Source organism: Silurus aristotelis (genome assembly GCF_946808225.1).
Source record: "Silurus aristotelis genome assembly, chromosome: 9".
Lineage (NCBI taxonomy): Eukaryota > Metazoa > Chordata > Actinopteri > Siluriformes > Siluridae > Silurus > Silurus aristotelis.
In genome coordinates this window covers 12,497,544-12,520,193 of record NC_139582.1, presented here as the reverse complement: position 1 = coordinate 12,520,193, position 22,650 = coordinate 12,497,544, and the positions used below count along the sequence as shown (strand labels likewise).

Sequence of the window (22,650 nt, the reverse complement as noted above, 5' to 3'; positions counted from 1 at the left end):
AGAAAATAAGAATTAGTTAGTAGCATTAGTAGCATTTAGGCACAAAAGCACATTATAGCGTTATTTTGCTACAATTAGTTTAGAAATCTAATTAATGAAAATTAATTAAAAATATTATTTCAAGTCTTTTTTGCTCTGTAAAAGATATTAGGGATTGAGGGAGGAAAGAGAGAGGGATGAAAGGAAAAGTGAGTGAGAGGCTTAAGACTAGAGGGATTTTGCAGTGTGGTTGACTGGGACAAAGTCTAGCGCTCAGTGGTGGGCCGTCAGGGCCAGCAAATCCTTCTCTGCTAGCCTAAAGAATATCAGAAGCACTGACATACATTAACAATCTAAATTCTAATATTTGTTCTATGTAAGTATATTCAATTATTCCCAACAGTTTATTCTCTTCATTTCGTAGCATTTCTTTGGACTGCACTGCTTCCAGTACGTGTATGTAGATGTTAGATTTTGTGTGCAATCAGATTTTAGCCTCTATGTGCTGCCATGTCAATCTAATCTGCCCAGGGCCTTCAAAGTCAGTTTTGTAGGCCTTTTTACCTTTGTCTCTAATAGAAATGTTTCTTTAACCAATCAGATTTAAAATTTGCTGGCTAGCTGGCCCAGAATAGCATCAGCATATTTCCGTCCTCTGATTGGTTGGTCAGAGAAACTGTTACAGCCAAGTTTGACTAAAAAAACGTCTGTAGCGTGCTGCACACATTAGTACATCTGAGTTAGGCTTTTTTATGCCTACGGTGGAAGAGAAATTGATTTGGTTTTAGACATACTTAAAAATACTTACAAATTTTCAAGAAAAGCTAGACATTGTAAAAAGAGGTTGGCCAACCCCGAAGCTAGCTAACTTGTCTCAGGTATATCCACACTGTATGTGTGTGTGTGTGTGTGTGTGTGTGTGTGTGGACAAGCTTGATAAAAGTGTACATGTCAGCATGAAGAAATACATTTGGATTATGTATCTGAACACATCAAGCTATTTATACGTTTGCAGTTACTTATACTTTATATTTACAATTTATAGGTAACTTTGTCAGTTTTTTTTTAAGACTCTCGTTATACAATATTATCATGTGTTACACTTTACAACCAATCAGAATTCTGTAGGCTGCTGTAGCTTTTGTCTGATATGTGCCAAAACTTTTGGTTAATTGTGCATCATATCAAAGGTCGGCCTTTCACTCACCATATCCTGTCCGCAAGTCGTCCCTTCAGCAGCAGGCATGAACTTGGTTTCACATCGATGACCAACCCGATGGCACCATAGCGACTTACAGATGTCCTACAAATCACACACACACACACACACACACACACCCACACCCACTTAACACAAACTTAACACACATTATAACTAGCATGTGGGTGGTTTGATTCATGTTTAACCTTTATTATGAAGCACTAATTGAAGTTAAGTGTGCTAACACCACCCTCAACCTTAAGCAATCAGAGCTTTACATACCAAATTAAAGTATTAAACATTTTAAGTGTAATCTGGTTTGATTTACAGCTCCATAGGCTTTTAGGAGTCCCAGATATGAACTGACACTTTGCTCCCTTTTACATGTCTCACAGTTGTACATTAACAACAAAATATTACTTTGTTTAGACAGTGCTCTCGTCTCAACCTGATTATTCCTGCTTGGAAGATGAGCTGTATTATTGACTTAGCTTACTTTAGTTGCATTTATAGGTTACAGTAATTTCAGAGTGAGCATATTAACCTGGTTTTATACTAATCATCAGATGCTTAGAGGAAAATATTAAATGCAGACTAGTAACAAATGAATTGTTGTTTTTTTTAAAAGAAAGAAAGAAAATGGTGTGTAAACTTTCCTAGCATGTTCCTGATCCTGAAACCATCCCAACAACGCTAATCCCATGTTGTTAGCACCGCTAATTACTCCCCGAGCCGCTACGTGACCAGGACACTCAACTCTGCGGGAAAAAGAAAACAAAACCACTGGGCGTCACCAGCCACAATCCCACTAAATTAAGATGTACAGCTGCTTTCCTGGGAAGTCTACTTTCAAAAAAACACCACACAAAGACCTTGAAAGAAAGAGGCTGTAGCACAGCAGCTAATCCTGCAAAATAACCTATGCTGCTCAGCTTCCCAAGACTTTATACAGCGCCTCAGTGTTAAACCACTCGACATTTACATGTGAATGTGTGAATCTGATGCTGCACTGATGGAGAAAGCCAGCGGGTCCTCTGTTGGTCCTCTGCTGACCCCTTATGTGGGAGCCGACACTGGGATTTTGGCTCTAAGTGTGGAGCAAAGACAGGGTCAGCCATGAGAACGAAACTGCTAGAGAGGCTTCAGAGACCATGAAATGATTTCAGCCTGCTGGGAGGCAGCACTTACCACTGACTACAATTAATTTATCTGGAGAAAAAAATTTAAATATAAATTATAATTCCTGTGAGTCCTCAGCTCCATGTCTCTAAATCAAGGAATAAATATTTTATGCCACAAAAACAAAACAGCTACCACTTCCTTAATTATTATTCTTTTTTATTTGTTTCATTTGTTATTATTTTTCGAATTTCACAACTTTATACCCACAGAAACAAAAACCAGATATTTCCATTTATTTAATTATTTATATTCAAGTTGCTATTATTTATAATTTTTTAGACTTTTTACAAGTTTTACACATTTAATGAGCACATACATTTTAGTGTAAAGACTTGAATTAAATTTGTTTGTAATTATGTGTAGCATGTTGGCTGTACAGTATTGACACTTTGGAAACATTGACATCTTCACTTAGGGTGTACTCACTTTTGTTGTCAGCTATGTTGAAAAAAATTTCTGTACGGTGAGTTATTTTCAGAGGACAGTAAATCTGTACCTCCATTCAAGCTGTACATTGACTACTCTAAAATATATCCAATTTTAATTATTATAAAATTGTCCCTGGAGAACATAATAAATAAAATGGTTGCTGACATGCAAGGGGTTATACAAAAGTGAGTACACCCTAAGTGAACATGTCAAAACTGTTTCCAAAGTGTCAATATTGTTCCACTGTTGTTTTGTGTATACACATATATATATATATATATATATATATATATATATATATATATATATATATATATATATATATATATATATATATATATATATATCAATCAGATATTACCTTGATAAAATCAAGTCTGCAGGTCTTGGCCTTGGAGCCGAACTGCCACTTGCACTGTGTGTCTGCGTTGTAGATCTGGCCCGGGAGTTGCTCAGGGTATTTATACTGACCAATCAGCTTTGGCTCATCTACCAAACACGAGGCTTGAGCTGTGCTGTGAGCAACACACACATACAGATGCATAACATAACCTCTCCTACACAACATAACCTCAGTACGTGTATGTGAGGACCATTACTTTTACCCTAGGAAGCGACTGAGGTACTGGCGACTGCAGGATGACCAGGAGAACACGCCATTATTCCCTGCCAGAGTTGGAGACATGATGTTTCCCTCCGCCTTCCTGCAAGGGTTTCCTTCTCCGTCGTGGATCATCCCAAAACTGAGAAATGCAACCAAAATGGTAAGCGAGATAGACACCCTTTCTCTTAATTTGGCAGTTATAACAATTGGGAAAACAAGTGTTTCAAACTCTAAGGAGTGCAAACAAAGTGTCAAGAAACTGGTTTGAATTTTGTTGTTTGGGGATGAAGTGATTTATGCATCAACTAAGCAGGTTCCAGACATCTGTGGTTTTTAGGCAAACTCTTGCCACAAAGTTGGAAGCAGACAATTATACAGGAAGCCTTTGGATGTGGTAGTATTCAATTTTTCCTTCTCTTGAACTAGGAGACCAAAACCTGTTTCAACATGACAATGCCCTGGTGTACAAAGCCAGATTCATTAAGATATTTTTTACATGAGTTAGAGTCTAAGATCTTGAATGTCCTGCTATAGAGCTGAGCACAACCCTGTTGAACACATTTGGAATGAATTGGTATGCTGACTGCACCCTACATTACTTAATGACTTGACCACAAACCTCCACGTTCCAAAATCTAGTGGATCTTCCTTCACAGAGGTGTGGAGGTTTTTTAAAACAGTAAATGGGGATTAAAGGTGAAATTAGATGTTTAAAAAGCGCATGTAAATCTTGTGAACTGGTGTCTACAAACTTGTTTATAAAGTGTATTTTTGAGTCCAGCATTAAAATTATTCAAAATGCATCACACCTGAAAGGGAAAAAAAACAACAATAGACAACTGAATAGAAACAAACTATTGGATAAAAAAAAAAACTCACATTTAATTATTTTGTACTACTTAAAAAGCAGCCAGGATTTAAGTGTCACACTGAAAGAAATAATGTCAGATTATACGATTAAAAATTTCTCATATGACAACTGTTCAGTGCGATAACACTCATGTAGCAGCTTTTATATGTCAAGATGTTTGTTATTCTTGAACCTTGGACAATCTGAGAGCATGACTAACAGATTATTTCATTGGGACGAGAATTTGTCACACACTTTGAACATACAGTATGTTAAGAACAATACATTTTAAGTTAATAAAGACTTTATTTGTGTTATTCTTTCTATTCCTTGCTAGTTAATTTTTGGCTTTGTCAATTTGTTATAGGGTGAACCTGGATGAAGATTAATCAGGCACTTAAAGAAAGCCTAAAACCTGAGATGTGTATAGAATAAGGTTTAAATGAGCATTATTGGAAATGTGAAAGACAAACCTTTAAGCTTTTCTGGAATGTAATTGGACCAGTAACCCACCCTTGAGGCACCATATATTTTCTTTCTCTGTGATTACACAATACTAAAATAAATATCCATTCTCAGTATATGTGGGTTCTTTGTTCATTCTTGTGTTTTACTTAACTACAATATTTTTTTTTTTTAAGTACCTACTCACATTACACCTGCAAGCTCTTAAAAAGTGAAATATGAAATTACGTCAGCTCGGCTTGTCAGAGCTAAAAAGTTTTAAGATGATGGACTTTCTTGTTTGCCCTAAAGCCATCTGAGACGTTCCTAAAACAACTCTGTGATTAGCAGTGATGGACCTCGGTAGGAGTTTATTTTAAGCTCCTGACAACCTCAGGGATAAACGCAATGAATCAGTAATCTCCTGACAGATATACACTTCACTTTATCTCAATGGACACGCATAAACACAAACAGAAGCCTAAAGCCTGCGGTGCTGCTGTAGGTTTACTGTCTTCCAGTGTTAAAAGGATAAAGGTAATGATTTATTTGTTAATAGGGTCTGGGTTTATTCTAAAGCCCACGTGTCTAATCTTCTAGACTTTATGTGGTGCTTTTTTAATTGAATTCAGATAAATTTTTTAAATATACACACACGATTGCTATTGTTTAGCTCTTAAAAAAAAAATTCATATTAAAGGCCACTTACTAGGATTTTCAGGGACATTGGCTTTTACCATGCCTCTCAGGCACAGAGATTAGAACCCTTACTAGAAGTCAAACCAAGGCCACACTCCATTTACTAGGCCTTTCCAAAATAGAGGCCACACCCACTTTATTAAAGGCTATGCATTGTTTTATAGGACTCTCTGACACAGAGACCCCTTTACTACAGCTCAGTAACTGAAGACAGTCCTCCTTTATTGTGACTCAGGCAGAGATGCCACACCACTTTTATTACAGGTAGATTAACAGATACCACACCTCCTTCACTATTACTCATGCAGAAAGGCCACACCCCTTTTACTACAGCTCAAATAAAAAGGTCATGCCCCCTTTATTAGCAATGTCAGGCAAAAAGACCACACCACCTTTAATGAAAACAGGTACAATAACCATACTTTCTTTCAAACATCTTAGCATAGAGGCCACACCGTTGTACAAGAACTTGATAACTGAGGCCATGTCATCTTCACTAGATCTCTCTGGCACTTAGGTTCATTTAATAGAACCCTCAGACACAGGCCACGCGTCCTTTACTAATATTGTGTGTGTGTGTTTGTGTACCTACTTGTGCCCTGATTCATGTGCGATTGTGAAGGCGAGGCCCAGCCCAGTATCCTCATTTACAGTGCAACTGCGATATTTACTGCACATCCCACTGATTGGGGCAAAGCCTACAGAGCGGAGACATGAGCAGAATCATAGTCAACCGATTAATTTTTTATTATTAACTGTGCATTAGCGTGTGTTAACTGCTTACCCAGGGTGTCACATGGTTCATTCTTCCAAGAGCAGATATCGAGGCCTGTGAGGAGAACAGCATGATCGTGTCTCTTGCCGTTTTTACCTATCAGCCCTGACTGCCACTGACAGAAACTGTTCAGGGTCTGATCAGCATGGTGAGAGACGGAGAGACCCAGCTAAACCACAGAGATGAAGAAAGTGTATGATTGAGATTAAATAAATATTAGACTGAGATTAGTAAACAAAAAAGTAAATGAAAACGCTTCATTAACTTTCTAAATCTAAATTCTCTAAAGTTCTTGTAAAGACGTTAAAACATTTTTTATATAAAAGAAATTCCCTCATATAAATTTAGAGGTATAAAAACAAATATTTTAAAAGCAGAACACAAGGCAGATCATAATACAATTAACCATTTGTTATGATTTTAAGCTCTTGTTTATGCAAAATCTTGTCTGAAATATCAATACACAGGCACATTAAATACACCAGCGACATACATAGACAGAGAGCAGACAAGTAAACAGAAATAGTCTGATGAGCAGACAGATGAAGGGACAAACAGACAGGCTGACAAAAAGAGTCAAATGTCAGACAGGCAGACAGAGAGACAAAGGAAGAGAGAGAGTCGGATGGGCAGAAAGAAAGTCAGACAAATAGATGGACAGAGGGAGAAAGATCAGCATATAAGCAGCCAGACAGCGGCAAGGAAAAAGCAGTGAAAAAAGTATTTATAATCCGCATTAAAAAAGTAATAATGTCATTCTTAAATGATTAAACCGTAAGTTGATGATGTTTAATTTCACTGCATTACCACAAACATAAAGACTCTATTGAGCAACATCTTACTGGCTCTTGCTCAAGCAGGAGAAGGCTGACCACCACGATGTTGATATCTGTCCCAATGGTGCCATCCTTAAACAGGCTGGAGACCTGATTATAAATACACACACTGGCTTTACACATCATATTTCTTTAAGGGTAATGATAATGATAATTCACATGCACATGTGTGTGTGTGTGTGTGTGTGTGTGTGTGTGTGTGTGTGTGTGTGTGTGTGTGTGTGTGTGTGTGTGTGTATGTATGTGTGTGTGTGTGTGTGTGTGTGTGTGTGTGTGTGTGTGTGTGTGTGTGTGTGTGGTGTGTGTGTGTGTGGGTGGGTGTGTGTGGGTGGGTGTGGAAGTGAGAGATGAATACTGGTCTCCTCTCACCATGTTCATGATGGTGAGGATGTAGGTGGTGACATTTTCCCGCCCGTGTTTCTCCACCATCGTCCTGTCAGCCACCACCAAAGTTTCCACATTCAGAGCTCCTACATTATTAGATGAGATTGGTGATCGCTTTATCCGACCTGCAGGTTCAAACTCATCAGGCATTTGGAAGCGATCCTCTGCAGGGGGCTTGGGAGTGTCTGTACCCCGGAAAAGACAAACAAACAGAGATAGAGAGGGACAGATAAATAGACAAACACATAGATAAAGTAAGAGATAAACTGATAAAGGGGAAATGGAGAAACAGACACAAATAAGGAGGCAGTGATGAATAGAGAAACACGGCACACACAGAGGGAAAGAGGGTGAGAAAGCCATACAGAAAGACAAAATGGCAGAAAGAAAGGCAGATCTATACAGAAAGATAGATAAAAAAGAAGAACAAGCAATGATAAAAAGAAATGTGACAGAGAAAGATAAAAACCGACACATGAACAGACAAGTAGCTTAGCAGATTGACAGAAAGATTGACATGAACCAATAAACAGTAAAATAAAAAAGAGACAGAGCCTAACAGACAGACAGACAGACAGACAGACAGACAGACAGACAGACAGACAGACAGACAGACAGACAGACAGACAGACAGACAGACAGACAGACAGACAGACAAGTATCTAGAAAGCCTGATATATAGAGACAGAGATAGATGAATGAAGCAAACAGGAAATATTCACGTCAGCAGCTGTTTCTGTTCATTCACTGACTCATCTATTGAATGAGAGGACAGTGCTGAATGAGTTGAAATTCTGAAGATCCTCAAAGAAGAGGAAATAGTTAGTTAATGTCTATGACTGACTACTTTCAATTTCTAAATTGTTTGAATGAAAAACCTTAATGATATATAGATTAAAAAGATCTATTTTTGCTCTGAATTCTCTACTTGAGTATTGTGATTTCATTGACACATGCATTGTCCAGCATTTGTTCCATAACCTGAAAACTAATAGAAGACTAACAGACAGACAGACAGACAGACAGACAGACAGACAGACAGACAGACAGACAGACAGACAGACAGACAGACAGACAGACAGACAGACTGGCTGGTGGAACACTGGACAGTTATAAGGGCAGCCACTGTGAACAAGAAGGAAAATGTTGTAGTAAAGTTAGAGAGGGAAAAGTGACAGACAGACAAATGAAGGCAGACAGACTAGACACTGGACTCTTACAATGACAGAAACTGAGCACAACTGGATGCAGACAGACAGGAAAACAGTGTTAAACAGATAGGCAAAGCCATAAAAAGAGAAATAAACAGAGAGCCAGACAAACTGCTGACTATGTTGACAAAAAGTTTGTGGATTTTTAAAACTGTTATGTGTTTTTTAGTCCTCTCCTTTGTTGTTACAGTAACCTCCATTTTTCTATAAAGATGTTGAAATCAATTTTTGTGTGTGCTTGTGTGTACTTAAAGCTACATATCCAAATATATACAGACCTAAAACTGTTTTTATTTTTCATGTAAATATTCCTAAACCAGCAGTCTGATCACTCTGTATTCAATGATAATGCAGTTTTAACTAATCATAGGTGTTGTTAGTGAGTTCTTCTGCAGTTGGAACAAAATAGAAAAAAGGAGTAAGTGTCCTTACATACATTGCTTGCGGCGCCCACAGAAGTGTTGCCTCTGAAACTTTCCGTGCTGGTAGTCATGACGATGCTGATGGTGAGGCTCATCCAGTCTCTCTGTTCTGTCCCTGTGGATGTGTCGTTCTGCTGAGCGTTTATAAATGACATGTGGATGGTGTCCAGCAGGGGTGCTGTAGTTGTGCTCCAGTGCCAAATGATTGGGCAGAGGTGTGATGAAGAACTCTTCACTTGACATCCGGATCAGACCTGACTATAGAGGACAGAAAGAAATAAAATACAAATAAGACCTGGCTGTAAAGAACAAATAGAAATTAAATACACATCAGACAATAAGACAATAAGACAATAAGACAGACAGACAGACAGACAGACAGACAGACAGACAGACAGACAGACAGACAGACAGACAGACAGACAGACAGACAGACAGACAGATAGATAGATAGATAGATAGATAGATAGATAGATAGATAGATAGATAGATAGATTACATGATGCCTGAGGTAAATTGTTTTGTTACAGGCCAGACCTCACTTTAGAGCCCAGACAAAACACGAAAATACAAATTAGAGTCTAGACCTAGGGATCAAAAGCCAGAGTTTCATTCCAGGCATTCCTTACTTAAATGGCTAACAAGGCAAGTCAAGCGCTTGTAAAGTTAAACACATCATGAAGCCAAATTGATCAGTCAGGAAAAACCTGACAGATGAATCTGCGGTGTCGAATCACATCACCACACATTTTTATTGGTTTACTGCTAATACTTCACCTCAACCCCACACCAATATCGAAGACTGTTTACAGCAGGATTTTCATAGTAACCAGTTTCCTATGCTGGTTTTCTACTGACCATGCTGGTTTCCCACATTTCAAAAGCTGTGTAAGGATATAAAACATGCTATATAATGTTGGGCATCAGACAGAAATAATACAATTTCCACATTATTTTATCAAGTTTCAATGAAAAAAGTATAGCTCAATGTTAAGTAGTTATGTTTAATGTTTTTGCTCCACAAAAATAAAATTTTGTCATTTTGTTAATTAATTAGTAGCGTGAAGGTCCTACATAATTGTTCCTGGCCTGCACAAAATGATCAACTCTGATGCAACTGAAAGTTTCTTGAAAACTGCCTCTGATTCCTCAGTTGACATGAACATCAAGGGTCTACATTTCCTCTACAACAATGGTTCCAAAAATTTCTTGCTTAAAAAAATACTTCAAATAATTGTAAATATCTGGTGAAGTTCCTTGATTCTTGATTAAGTTATGTTGTGTTTAAAATTTCTGGATTTTCTGATTTTTTTTTTTACCTGGATTATTAAAAGGGTTTTATGTTGGAAATGTGCAAAAGTTTCTGAGCACCTAAAAATACCCTTTTATGAAAATATGGAAAACAATGTGAACCCAATAACGATATTTTCTTGGTTCTAGAAAACGCTTAATGGTAGGAATTTGTGTATATGTCTTCAGGGAATTTGATTTTTTGTTTGCAGTTACAAAGGTTCCTGTAATAGAAGCACTTCTTAATTTCCTAAAGAAAGTTTGCTAGTTCCTAAAGACAACACCATACTTTTGGGTTCCTGAAGCAATGCTGCACCAAGACCTCTGTGTGTGTGTGTGTGTGTGTGTGTGTGTGTGTGTGTGTGTGTGTGTGTGTGTGTGTGTGTGTGTGTGTGTGTGTGTGTATCTGCATGTTTGAATGCTATATTTGACAGATAATTGAAGAAGTAAGTCGAGGGTTGAGTGTAAGTCTGATAAATGAGAAACAAAAATCATGACACCAACATCATACACACACTTAGCTGCCAAACAGCATTTATCAAGATTTCACGGCCCTCCACATTTGTTGTGATTAATTCACTGTAGATGTACTGATTTTACAAAATGTTGCTATGTTACTTTCTTAGCTACACAGAGCTGCATTTCTCTATTAATACCTTTAAGACTAGCACAATGTCCGAAATCCATCATTTTTTTATTCAGCATGATTAATGGACTAATAGGAATTTTATTTCTTATGCATTTCACAAGCAATTATTCTTCCTCAGTATGAACAGCTTTCATCACATGTATTCGACACTTGAGCAACAACTGAATTTCTAGAACAGCAGCTCTGACATTAGTGCAACCACACATTCCAGATTAATATATTTATATAGTTATGACTCATTGCAGAAATGTGAAGAGACTTTTATTTAACATTAATGGAAGGTGTCAGAGCTTCGAAACAGTCATGTTTAAAAAAGTGTTTTACATTTAATGTTTAATTTTCTAAAGATATGATCTACTAAATAACTGTGATACTTATTTCAGCATACTTTAACACATCTTTATTCCTTCCATACTTCATTCATTAACTTCCTCAATTCTTTTAAGAGAAATTCTTGAAGCTGGACATATATTATCTGATCCATTGTGACCCTTTTATTTTTTTTCCCATGTTATCTAAGGTTATTTTTTAGCATATCTAGCTATTTTAGGTCAAAGCAGTGACATGACAAAACTATTAGCAACACCAAGTGGGCAGGGAAAAAGACATTAAAAAAGTAAAATGATTTAATTAGTACTAGTACATGGTATGATGCGTGTTGTTTCCACTTGCATATCTGTTACAGCGCTATCACTTCTATTGCTTTTATGCAAGCTATACATGCTATTATCAAGAGATCATCTAGCAAGACTGATGACATGCTAACATAACTAATTCAAAAAGTGCAGAAGTTCAGGCTTTGTACATTAGACTTAACTGGAGAGAGAGAAGTTGTAGGTTCTAAGTAAAGTTGTTAAGAAGATGTAAATGATTAACTTTTGTTTTTTAAGGAAACCAAGAACACACACAGACACACGCACACACACAGCTACACAATTCTGGTCAGTTATATTTTCAGCTGAATTTTGATTTGCAAATGTAGAACAGGGGTGGATGGTTTACTGGTTGGGAATAAAAGTTACATGCAAAACTACACTGTAATTTCAATTCACTAATAATAGGGAGTTTCTGTGTATTTATCATCAAACGCCAAGTCTGACCCTGTTATTTAAATTGGGAAAATTATATACTGTGTCTCCCACGGTACATGTGTGTGAGTGTTTGTGAGTATCTGTGTGTGTGTGTTGGGCAAATTCTTCTTTTTTAAAACATTTGTCATTAAACATTAATTGAAAATACTGGTTCATTCAGCTAGTAGTGTAGCCTATGTTTTAGAATTAGCATTAGTGGCAGTGATGTCTGCACTATCGTATTTTTAGTTGCCACGGTTTTATTTGAATATCCACGCAAGCAACCTTGAGAATGTACCCTATATGGACAAAAGTTTGTGGACACCTCAGCTTTAAGATTTGTATGTATATATCAGTGGTGTGCCGTCAGGGCCAGCAAGGCCTTCTCTGCTGGCCTAAACACTATCAGAAGCACTGACCTACATTTACAACCTAAATTCTAATGTTGTTCCATGAAATTGTATACATTTATTTCCAACAGTTTATTCTCTTCATTTTGTAGCGTTTCTCTTGGCTGCACTGCTTCCAGTATGTGTATGTGGATGTTAGATTTTTTGTCTAATTAGATTTTAGCCTCTATGTGCTGCCATATCAATATAATCTGCCCAGGGCCTTCAAAGTCAGTAGTGCTGGCCTTTATATGTTAGTCTCTATAAGAAATAATTGATCAGAGGGAAACTGCAAAAAACGTCTGTAACAGTCTGCACACATTAATACATCTGAGTTAGACTTTTATATGCCCACAATTGCAGATGGAGGAAAAGAAATTGATTCGGTAAATCCATTTTCAAGGCAGACTATTCCAGAAAGGCTAGACATCGTGAGGAGAGGTCGGTCAACCCCAAAGCTAGCTAGTTTGTTCGCCACTTCCAGGCCAGTGGATAAAATACCATACAAATGTGGGCCTCAAACTTTCTCATAATGGATTAGGGAAGCATCACAAATATCTGAAAAAGCCAGATGTCCAAATACTTTATTTGATTTAGTGTTTGTATGATTCAAAGTCTGATTTGCCATGGAAACTAAAGTTCTACTGGCTCCTCATTACAACCAACATTAATCCAGAATTCTTTTATTCTCACGTTTTCCAGCAAAAGAAAGTTCATCATGTTTTTGTTTTATATTTGATGGGTTTTTTTTTGTCTCTTCAGGTTTTGGCTTTCTGCCTATCAAAGAGGCAAACCTAAATAAAAGATTGTATGGGGACATCCGATTCCCACTTCCACTGTAATTATCTACATTTAAAAGCAAGTTGGAAATGTTCACCTTTGGCTGTAACGTTTGTTTTTTTTTTTTTTATCTTTTTCAAAATTTACGAGACATAAAAATTAGAAAACATGTCATTATGTCATATCAGGTTTATGAAAATTCCTACATTCCTATTGCAGAAATTTAAGTACAAGCTTCGTAACCAGGGATCAAAACATGCACTCATGTAATGTGATAATTCTTTCAAACGAGTAAATTTGATTCATTCATGTGGTTTAACACTGATGTGGCAGACGTCTGAGGCGAGTTTTCCCTTCACAGGTACACATGTATGTATGGTGGAGATGACAGAGTTGTCAGGGATCGCCTCGTATTTAACACCAGGTTTTCATTTCACCAAAAAAACACCAACATCAGAGAACTCTGCTCCTCCCACGGCGCGCCGCATGGAAGACGAGATTAATCCCCAGTCTGTGAAAACCCAAACCATGATTTTTTTTTTCATGTGGTCTCTCACTGACTATACAACATTACTAGTTTTGACCATGCATGTAAAGTAGCACTAGTATGGGAAACATTTTATTGCTTAGTCTTTAAAAAAAAAAACTTAATCATTGTGCTTTTATGAAGTAAACTCGGCCTACTTTCAGGGCTTGCAAACGTGATATTATATTCTAAATTAGTAAGTGCTTACATGCTGTTAAAGGCCGAGGAGAGAGCGGTGAGAAACCAGAAGCTGCTTATTATCAAGCTTTTAAACACATCTGGATCGCAGCAGCAGTGCTGCGTCACCGCAGCGACATTCAGCTTGGGAAAAGTGTATCATGGGTCATCAGGGCTTCATTTAATGCTACTTGTGGATATAAAAAGTGCTTTGAAATGGCTGCTGTTTGAAAGATACTAGGGTATAGGAATGTAGGGAAAAAGTTAGGGACATCCTGTCACTCCCACCTGGATGTCAAGGAGATCCCAGGAATTCTGGAGCTCCATTTCCATCAAGATTTTTTTTATATATGGAGCAGATGCAGGATTTTAATTTGCATACTCCCCTTTACTAAATTTGGTACTAAGAAAAAAGTGATATTTCTACTGTAAACAGTAGTGAATATTAAAATTCAGTTTACTAACACTAAACATATTCAGGCAGACTATAGTTTAAAATGTGGACATAACTAGCTATCCAATAAATATACAATATCCTAAAATAATATGTTCAATGATATTGTATTTCATTCAACATTGCATTTTATATCCCAATATTTCATGACTGAATTCTGGAATCTGGCTTGTGAATGAGTAATTCTCTATAAAAGCAGTTACAAGTCACAGTTATATGTTACTATGCTCACTGTTGTTTCTATAATAACAGCTAATACACAAGGATAATGTACAGTAGATATTCTACATAATAAAAAATGTGTTGATTTTGTGAAGTGTCCAGTAAAAAGAAATGTATTAATGGAAGGAGTCTCCAGTGTCAGTGCTTTGTAACTGTATCAAAGATAAAGCTGTAGATAAAAAGAGTTTTTCGGACATGGAGGACAAGTTTACACTATGCGGTTTCTCAGTAACAAGGAATTATGTAGTTTTGTTGCTAATATTGCTATTGCTATAAGCTAACTTATAAATGTAACTAAACACAAATAAAAAGTGCAATGCTTTTTATTATTAATAAATTGTAATTGTTGGCAAATGGCTGTGGTGTTTGAGGATTTAAACACTTTGGGATAGGCTGTTATAGGACAATGAACAACTTTGGGGTGGTAACTGTGATTACAACAAGTTTTATTCTTCACTAAATCATTACTAGGGTGGGGGGGTCTTAAATGTAGACACCCATTTTATATTCTCTTTGGGACAAAAAAGTAAAGGTGGGCCTGGAAACATCACAAATAACACAGTTTCTATTGGTTTTATTATCTAAAAAATCAAGAACTGTGATGCTTTTCCTGCAGGGTGGGATCAGAATTGTGCGACAGAGGAAAATCCTACAGGGATACAAAGTCATGAATTTCCAAATTACAATTCAAATAGCCATAAATAGCCAAAGTGAAAAGAGATAGTTGGAAAACTGATTTTAAAGCCTTCAGTGTCTTAGTCACATGTCTGTTTCAAAGCAGAATTTTCTGCTGTAAATATTCATGTTGTATACATTCATCACGACAGGACTGAATATGTAGTTCAAAGCTGCATCTAGAGCAGGTTTACTAAGCAAGTGTTCAGGAGTGTCAGCAAAGTTGTGCTCTTCACCCTCAGCTTATTTTCTCTCCAGTTTACAGTATTAACTAGACAAATTTACTGTTTTGTTTCCCAAAATATAATATAAATATAAACAAGCAAGTTATTTGTTTAAACCCACTATGACTCTGACCAAGCAGTAACTACTGATGCAAACTTAAAATACATCACACAGTGCTGCACACCCGTGTTAAAAAATATATAGTCTTTGTTTGTTTTGTGAACTTCATATCTGACTGCTCACTAATGCATACATGAAAGTAATCCTTCAAAATAATCCAGCAATCCTGCAATCCACATCTGTGTATAACTCACTCTTGATGCATGTCAAGGTACTTGTCTCTGTCACATGTCTTACCTACATCCGCTACCTTCTTAAAGGGGCTGCTCCGGCCGCTAACACATAATACATTACCGCTAAATTAGAAAACCCCAAGCTAGCAAAATGAACAAAAACATGAACAGTACCTTATATAACATTGCCCTATATAACAGCCTTCTATGTAACTATGCCCCATATAACAATGCCCTATATAACAGTGCCCTACTGTATATAACAGTCCCCTATGTAATAGTATCGTATATAACAATGACCTATATAACAGTACCTCATATAACAGTGCCCTATATAACAGCCCCTGTGTGACAATGCCCCATATAACAATGCCCTATATAACAGTGTCCTATATAACAGTGCCCTATATAACAATGCCCTATGTGACTGTCCTATAACAGTGCCCTAAAAATAATTGTGCCCTGTGGGAATAGTGCCATATACTGTATAAACTGTGCCCTATGTATCAGTATACTATGTCAAAAAGTGCCCTAACATGTTACACTGCCCTATGTAACAGTGCTTACCCTTATTGTTTCTCTTTAATAAATACACTTTTTAAATACTATACTTCACAAGTAAAAAAAAAAACCTATGTAAACAGTGCCCTGTGTAATATAACAGTTCCCTATGTAACAGTGCCATAGGTAATCATTTGTAACACCTATCAGTCTCCTGTGTGACAGTACCCTATGTAACAGTGTTTACCTGTACATCTCCTGTTTAAATATATAAATATATATTGTAACACTGTATTTCATAAAATATAAAAGGAAACATTGGGAAAGCTTCACTTCACACTAGCCTTCTTAAAAAACTGAAGAAGCACTTCAAACGACCCTTCAAGTTTTCGATGACATCATCATCTCCTTATTTACTTACTTCCCCCTTAGGAAATATCATTGCACCACAACACAGAAACACAGGATCAGGAAACTTTTCATGGATCACAGAAGCATGTTATGACTCATACATCATTTTCTCAGGTGCTCATTAGTCACAGAAGCTCTGACAGACTGAGCACAATGCCCTACGACAAGAGGCGATTTGGGGGATCTAAGAAACCCTTTGCTGTGCTGTTCGCTCATTGCGGTATTTTCTGTAGCAGCCACTACATCACTGTCACACCACAAGACCACTGGAGAATGGCCCCCACTCTACAAAAGGGCCTAAGAATTATGAGTGGGCTATTTGTAACTACAAAGGAGCCTGTCAGATACATACTTAAGGTATGTACAGATGCACAATTGTACAAATGGCCTCTGCTCAACCTGGGTGTCTCGGTTGAGGCGTTTCACCTGATTCAGAGCTTTTGCTCTGGTTGCTACATTCAAAATGAAAGTTAGCAGTTAATGAAAAGTAATTTATTTTTCTTTTTAAAGATTATTTTACTAAGAATTGCAAAATTACCTATACGGTATCTTTATGTGTGGCATGGTAGTTTGTTACAATAGGAAGGTGCCTAATTTAATACTTTTCTTAGGTATTCTCCCATTTTTAATTTAACATCTGACAGAAATCCCAACTGATTGTAACAATGGATATATATATACAGCATATATACAGTATGTGTGTAATGTAGTTAGCAAACGAGATTTTTGTGGAACATACAGTGTGGATGTATTACTAGCAAACATCAGCTGATTAGATTTGCCCAGATTCTCTATAGGTACAGACGAAATTATGAAGCAGTGATGTTTTGTACTGTAGAAAGTACTGATGATAACATAGAGTGGTAAGCTAGTTAGCAATTACTAGCTACAAATTTGAGTGGTTCTTTTTCTAACTTCGCTTAGTGTTCTAAATGGAAATCGCTTTGGGTATGGCCAACTACAGAATCTCCTATAACACCACGTCTGTCTTTGACAGACAGGTCGACCCCTTACAATGTCATTTTTGCTTTCTTCCCATGAGGGACTACATCAAGCTCTCTCAGCACCTCCAGTTGCTGCTGGTTTTTCCTAAACTGTTGAATGAGCGTGCTGTCATTGGATTCCGCCAACACGAAATCAGCTGTATAGGAACTTGTTGAGTAACATCGCAAAATTCAGAATAGTGTCAGCATCAAGGCAACCTATTCTCTTCTACCCATAGAGTAAAAGGTAACGTAAATAACGTGTTGTGACGAGTCTTCTGATTACCTCGCACTAAGCCATGTCAACTGTCATCCCCTACCAAAGGGAATAGGTCAAAGAGCAGGAAGTTGGCATCCCTCCCATTGCTTACAGAACCACAAACATACATTCACTGCATGTCAATGCCTGTGAAATCTTTTGAAAGATGGCTGAGAGTGGCGGTGGCTAAACAACCAGACCCATATCTGTCCTGTGCTGCAGCGGTGACTGCTGACCATCAGTCGTGAGCTACCAGGAGCTAGGCGGCCATGATCGAGGCCGAACCCCCGGACATACCACCTCTGTTTGAGAACCTTCTCACAAAGGATGTAGATATTTCGCTGGGACAAAATATATGTGTGGTAAATGATCTTATTCTGCGCTCTTCCCGCAGCGCAGTTCAGGGCTGCAGTCTTGTGAAGGGCTTGACTATGTCAGGTGAGAGAGCGTTATGACTAAAATCCCCTAGTCTCACATCTGGAGGCAGCGCTCTCTCTTCCAGCAGAACCCAGCATGGCCGCAAGGGAACAGAAATATACAGGGGTCCTCTTTCAGCATGGACACTCAATTGGCACGCATGCACTGCCCAACCGTGGATGTTAAGCACCACTTCAATTTGCCATGAAACCACCCAGATTCAATGGGATGTTAGACTCTATGGACAAGGGAGAGTCGGCTCATGTCCTGACAGCTGAGATGAGCTCGCTTTTAAACAAACTAGTGATCAGAGTTGTGCCGAAGGAGGAAAGATGTCAGGGCTTTTATTCCCCTTACTTTGTGATTCCACAGAGAGAGAGCACATCTCTATATCCTATCTTAGACTGGTGTATGTTAAACAAACACCTCAGACACCTAAACAAATTATTGGTTTGTAACGATCGACTTGTATTTTTACAGAGGTTTATATAAATATAAAGATTTGCATACCGAGGCACTTCTCATGAGTTTCAAATCATTCAGTTCGGTGGAAGCTGCTCTATTCCCATTGAGAAACAATGGAATATGAATACTGTCTTACATAGACGATTTTCTGATATGCTCTTTATCAAAAGAGAAAGCAACCACAGATGCAGACAGTGTGGTAATGCATCTCTGAAATGGGGATCAGAATAAAGATGAAAAAGAGCCGCTTGGACCCCTCTCAATGCAGAGAATATCTGGGGCTCATTACAGATTCCCTCTTCTATGGAGTCACACTTTCAGAAAGGAGAATGACCGTTTCCAGACAGGGCGAGTGGTCCCATTCAGAGTGTGCTTAGGAATTCTGGGTTTAATGGCTTCAGTAATTTCGGTAGTATCTCTGGACTTCTCATGATAAGGGATTTTCAGCAATGGGTTGCGCATCTACGGCTGTGTTCCTGGCAATATCTCAGTCAACCAGTGAGAATAATGCATGGTGTGTCAAAGCACACTGATATTGGAAAAGCCCTGTGACTCTCAGAACGGGGATTCCCTTGGGTGCGGTGTCATCGAGAGTTACTATGGCAACAGATGTGTCTAGGAAGACTAGGTAGCAACTTTAATGTTCAGAGATGTGAATAGCGTTTTGCCTCCACAGCTGATCCGCATGTATACAAACTACCTGGAATGGCTTACAGTGAATTTATCGCTGAAACAATTTCTGACCTTCATAAAGGGCCGGCATGTTATAGTGAAAACAGACAATATTAGAGTTGTTGCTTACATCAACTGGCAGGGGGTCACACACTCCCTTCAGTTGCATCAGTAGGCAAAAAAGTTGCCCCAATTGGTGAAGCAGATATGGCAGAGGTATAGCCAGGCTGCTGTAGATCTCTTCACCATGCAGGAAAACGCTCAGTGTCCTCTGTATTTCTCTCTAAAGGACAAAGATGCACCATTGGGTGTGAATGCTTTAGGTTATCCATGGTCAGATGTCCTTCTATATGCATTACCTCTTCTGAGCTTAGTTTCTCCCACTCTAGTCAGGGTGAGCGAACTGGGACTGATACTGATAACTCCACGTCGCCATCTACGCACTGGTCGCCCTTCCTCCCCAAAGGTACCTCCTGTCTCAGGTGGGAGCAGAGATTTATCAACCGCACCAAGACAGGAAAGCTCTCTGGGTCTGGCCTGTGAAAGATGAAACTTGAGTGCAGCAGGTCTGCCCCATCAGTCATACACACTAGTCAAAGTGCCAGAGCTCATGCACTCGCACACTTTATAGCAATAAATGGTGAGTCTTTGAAGAATGGTGTGGTGAGTCATATTGTCCCTTTCAGTGGTTAGAAAGGGGCATATTATGATTTTACCCGGATTTGCTGGATAAAGGGAATTATTTTTCTACTTTGAAAGTATATTTAGCAGCTATTTATGCATGTCATGTCAGTTTTGGTAACAAGTCTGCAGGTTAATAAGTCATTTTATGATGAAAGCATGTCGTAAACCAATGTCCAGGCCCCACTGTGGGATCTGTCTATGGTCTTAGAGACCCTTTCACTACACCCTTTCGAGCCATTGAACGGCATAGGGTCAAATTTTCTTTCTCTTAAAACAGTGCTGCTTGTAGCTTTGGTCACAGCTAAGCATGTGAGTGAATTGCGAGCCCTGTCTGTCAGGATATCTTGTTTGCAGTTTGCTCCAGGACTCACAAGTTTCCTTTTGCCCTAATTCAGTTTTTGTACCTAAAGTGGTGATCTCTACTTATAGAAGTCCAATTACAGAACTTACATTCTCCACCATCCTCCATTCTCTTCTCTGAAGGATCAGCGGTCAAATTTGTTATGTCCAGTGCGGGCTCTTCATATGTATGTGAAGAGGACAGCAGGCTTCTAGAAGAATGACCAGCTGTTTGGGTCTTGGGCTACTCCTCACAAGGGGAAGCCATTGTCACATCTGCGGCTGTCCCACTGGACTGTAGTTGCTATATCCCTAGCATATAAATGCAGAGGTTGTCAGGCATCTGAGGGTTTCAGGGCCCACAAGGGGCATAGCGACATCATGGGCTCTAATTAGCAGAGTTTCTTTTCAGGATATTCCGTAGTTGGTCACGCCCAAAGCAATTTCCATTCTGAACCATCTCACTCTATTATCGGAGAACCTGGGATTATGTTAAGCAACCCATTGTTACATTCTATTGTGTAAAGGAAATTTTGTAGAAATTCAAGAACTTTAGGTAAATTTTTTACTAACAGAAGTAGGGTACAAGTATTAAGTACAAGAAGCAATCTAATACAAGATTGGTCAAATATAAAATTTTCCTCATCCTTAGTTTTTCCTTCTTCTCATCATCAGATTTACAAACTGACTGTAATTACAATTACAACTGGATTTTTTTACGAGTTCGACCAAGTTGAGAAACATTAATGTTTTTCCTTCTCGGCTCATAAACTCGGTCAGAGCCATCAGAACATCACAAGAGCGAGCCTTCCATGTGGAATCTACTCTTCGAAGCGGTCAACATATGTTGTTATCCTGCAAGCTCCTAAAACTGAACCAGCCCAGATGTCCATCTGTGACGAATAGCTACTTTTCTCTCCCTCACACACACACTGACAGACACAGTGGGAGGCAGCATCGCATAACTGGCTTTAAGGGGAATCCCACACGTTAACACGTCGGCCTGAGGCAGCCGATCCTACACTGGATAAACACAGCTGAAGTGCTGCAAAGACAACACACAAACACATACACACTTCTGTCCACACCTCATACATTCACACACACACACAAACACACACACTCTCTCTCTCACAGTCAGGAGGTGAGAGATGAGTCAAGGGACATCAGAAAAAACATACACTCCAGAATATCCGCAACTTTACTCAAATCCACAGAGATTGTAAATGTGAACCACTGTAAATACATAGATTCATTATGGAATAATGAATGGAGTTATGAAATAATAATCATCAATAAAGTAGTGTGATGAAGTGGAGTTATATTTACCACAGCATAGTTAATTATTTTCCTATAACAGGGAAGGTTCACAAGTGTTTTATTTCTCTTTTACCACCACAATTATAAACGCCCATGCAAACCGACTTGTTGCAGTGTGTGGGGCAGGGGTCATCAACAGTGTTGTGCTAGTTACTAAAAATAGTAACTAGTTACAGTTACTCATTACTTCATTCAAAAAGTAACTCAGTTACTTTGTTGATTACTTACACCAAAAAGTAATGTGTTACTGTTAAAAGTAACTTTTTAGTTACTTTTTTAGAGAACCTTCTTTAATGTTCCCAATAATGCCCTTTTATGCGTTATGGTCTACAAACACAAAACTGACTTAAACACAAAGTAATTTTTAAACACTATTTTATTTAAGTCAGACCAACACAAACTGAAAATATCACAAGGATTTCTGAAATAAATAACAAATCAAGCTGAATAATATATTCAGAATCAAAAACTAAAGTGGCTTCTGCTGTTGTGTTGAGCTCTTAAAAATGTTTCTTTCACAGCTGAAGTATGAAAACTATCAACAATGTACAACAGAACACCGGGTTAGCTTCTAGCTACTAGCTCCTAGCATGGGTTTCTGGAGGAGCTTCAACAGATTGGAGTTGCTGTTTATCACAGTAGATACGACCTTCGAACCAGAAAGACACAGCTTACATTTGACTTAAAAGTTTTTGTCTTTATACTCAACTAAAGTGAAATAATGAGCGTATTTTCACTTTGAGGAAAACGTCTTGCTCTCGCCTCGACTCGCCATTACTGCCGCACAGACCTGAATAAACGGAGACACGCCCACAGTGCGTCTTCTTCGTGTT

The 22,650-nt window shown here is 38.2% G+C and overlaps 1 protein-coding gene across 3 annotated transcripts in view; it reads right to left on the bottom strand.

The window, feature by feature from the left end:
* Positions 1–22,650, bottom strand: part of adamts18 (ADAM metallopeptidase with thrombospondin type 1 motif, 18) — a 55,680-nt gene that overhangs the window by 23,702 nt on the left and 9,328 nt on the right. For 2 of the 3 annotated variants that reach the window (XM_083550829.1, XM_083550828.1), the window contains exons 4-11: positions 9,031–9,274; positions 7,369–7,568; positions 7,006–7,089; positions 6,173–6,332; positions 5,981–6,086; positions 3,397–3,534; positions 3,153–3,306; positions 1,187–1,282 (exon numbers count right to left, since the gene is read on the bottom strand). In XM_083550829.1, the coding sequence (XP_083406955.1) occupies positions 1,187–1,282; positions 3,153–3,306; positions 3,397–3,534; positions 5,981–6,086; positions 6,173–6,332; positions 7,006–7,089; positions 7,369–7,568; positions 9,031–9,274 (1,182 nt within the window). Of the gene's footprint in view, positions 1–1,186; positions 1,283–3,152; positions 3,307–3,396; positions 3,535–5,980; positions 6,087–6,172; positions 6,333–7,005; positions 7,090–7,368; positions 7,569–9,026; positions 9,275–22,650 lie in introns of all 3 variants that reach the window. The other variant, XM_083550830.1, reaches the window with a different exon arrangement.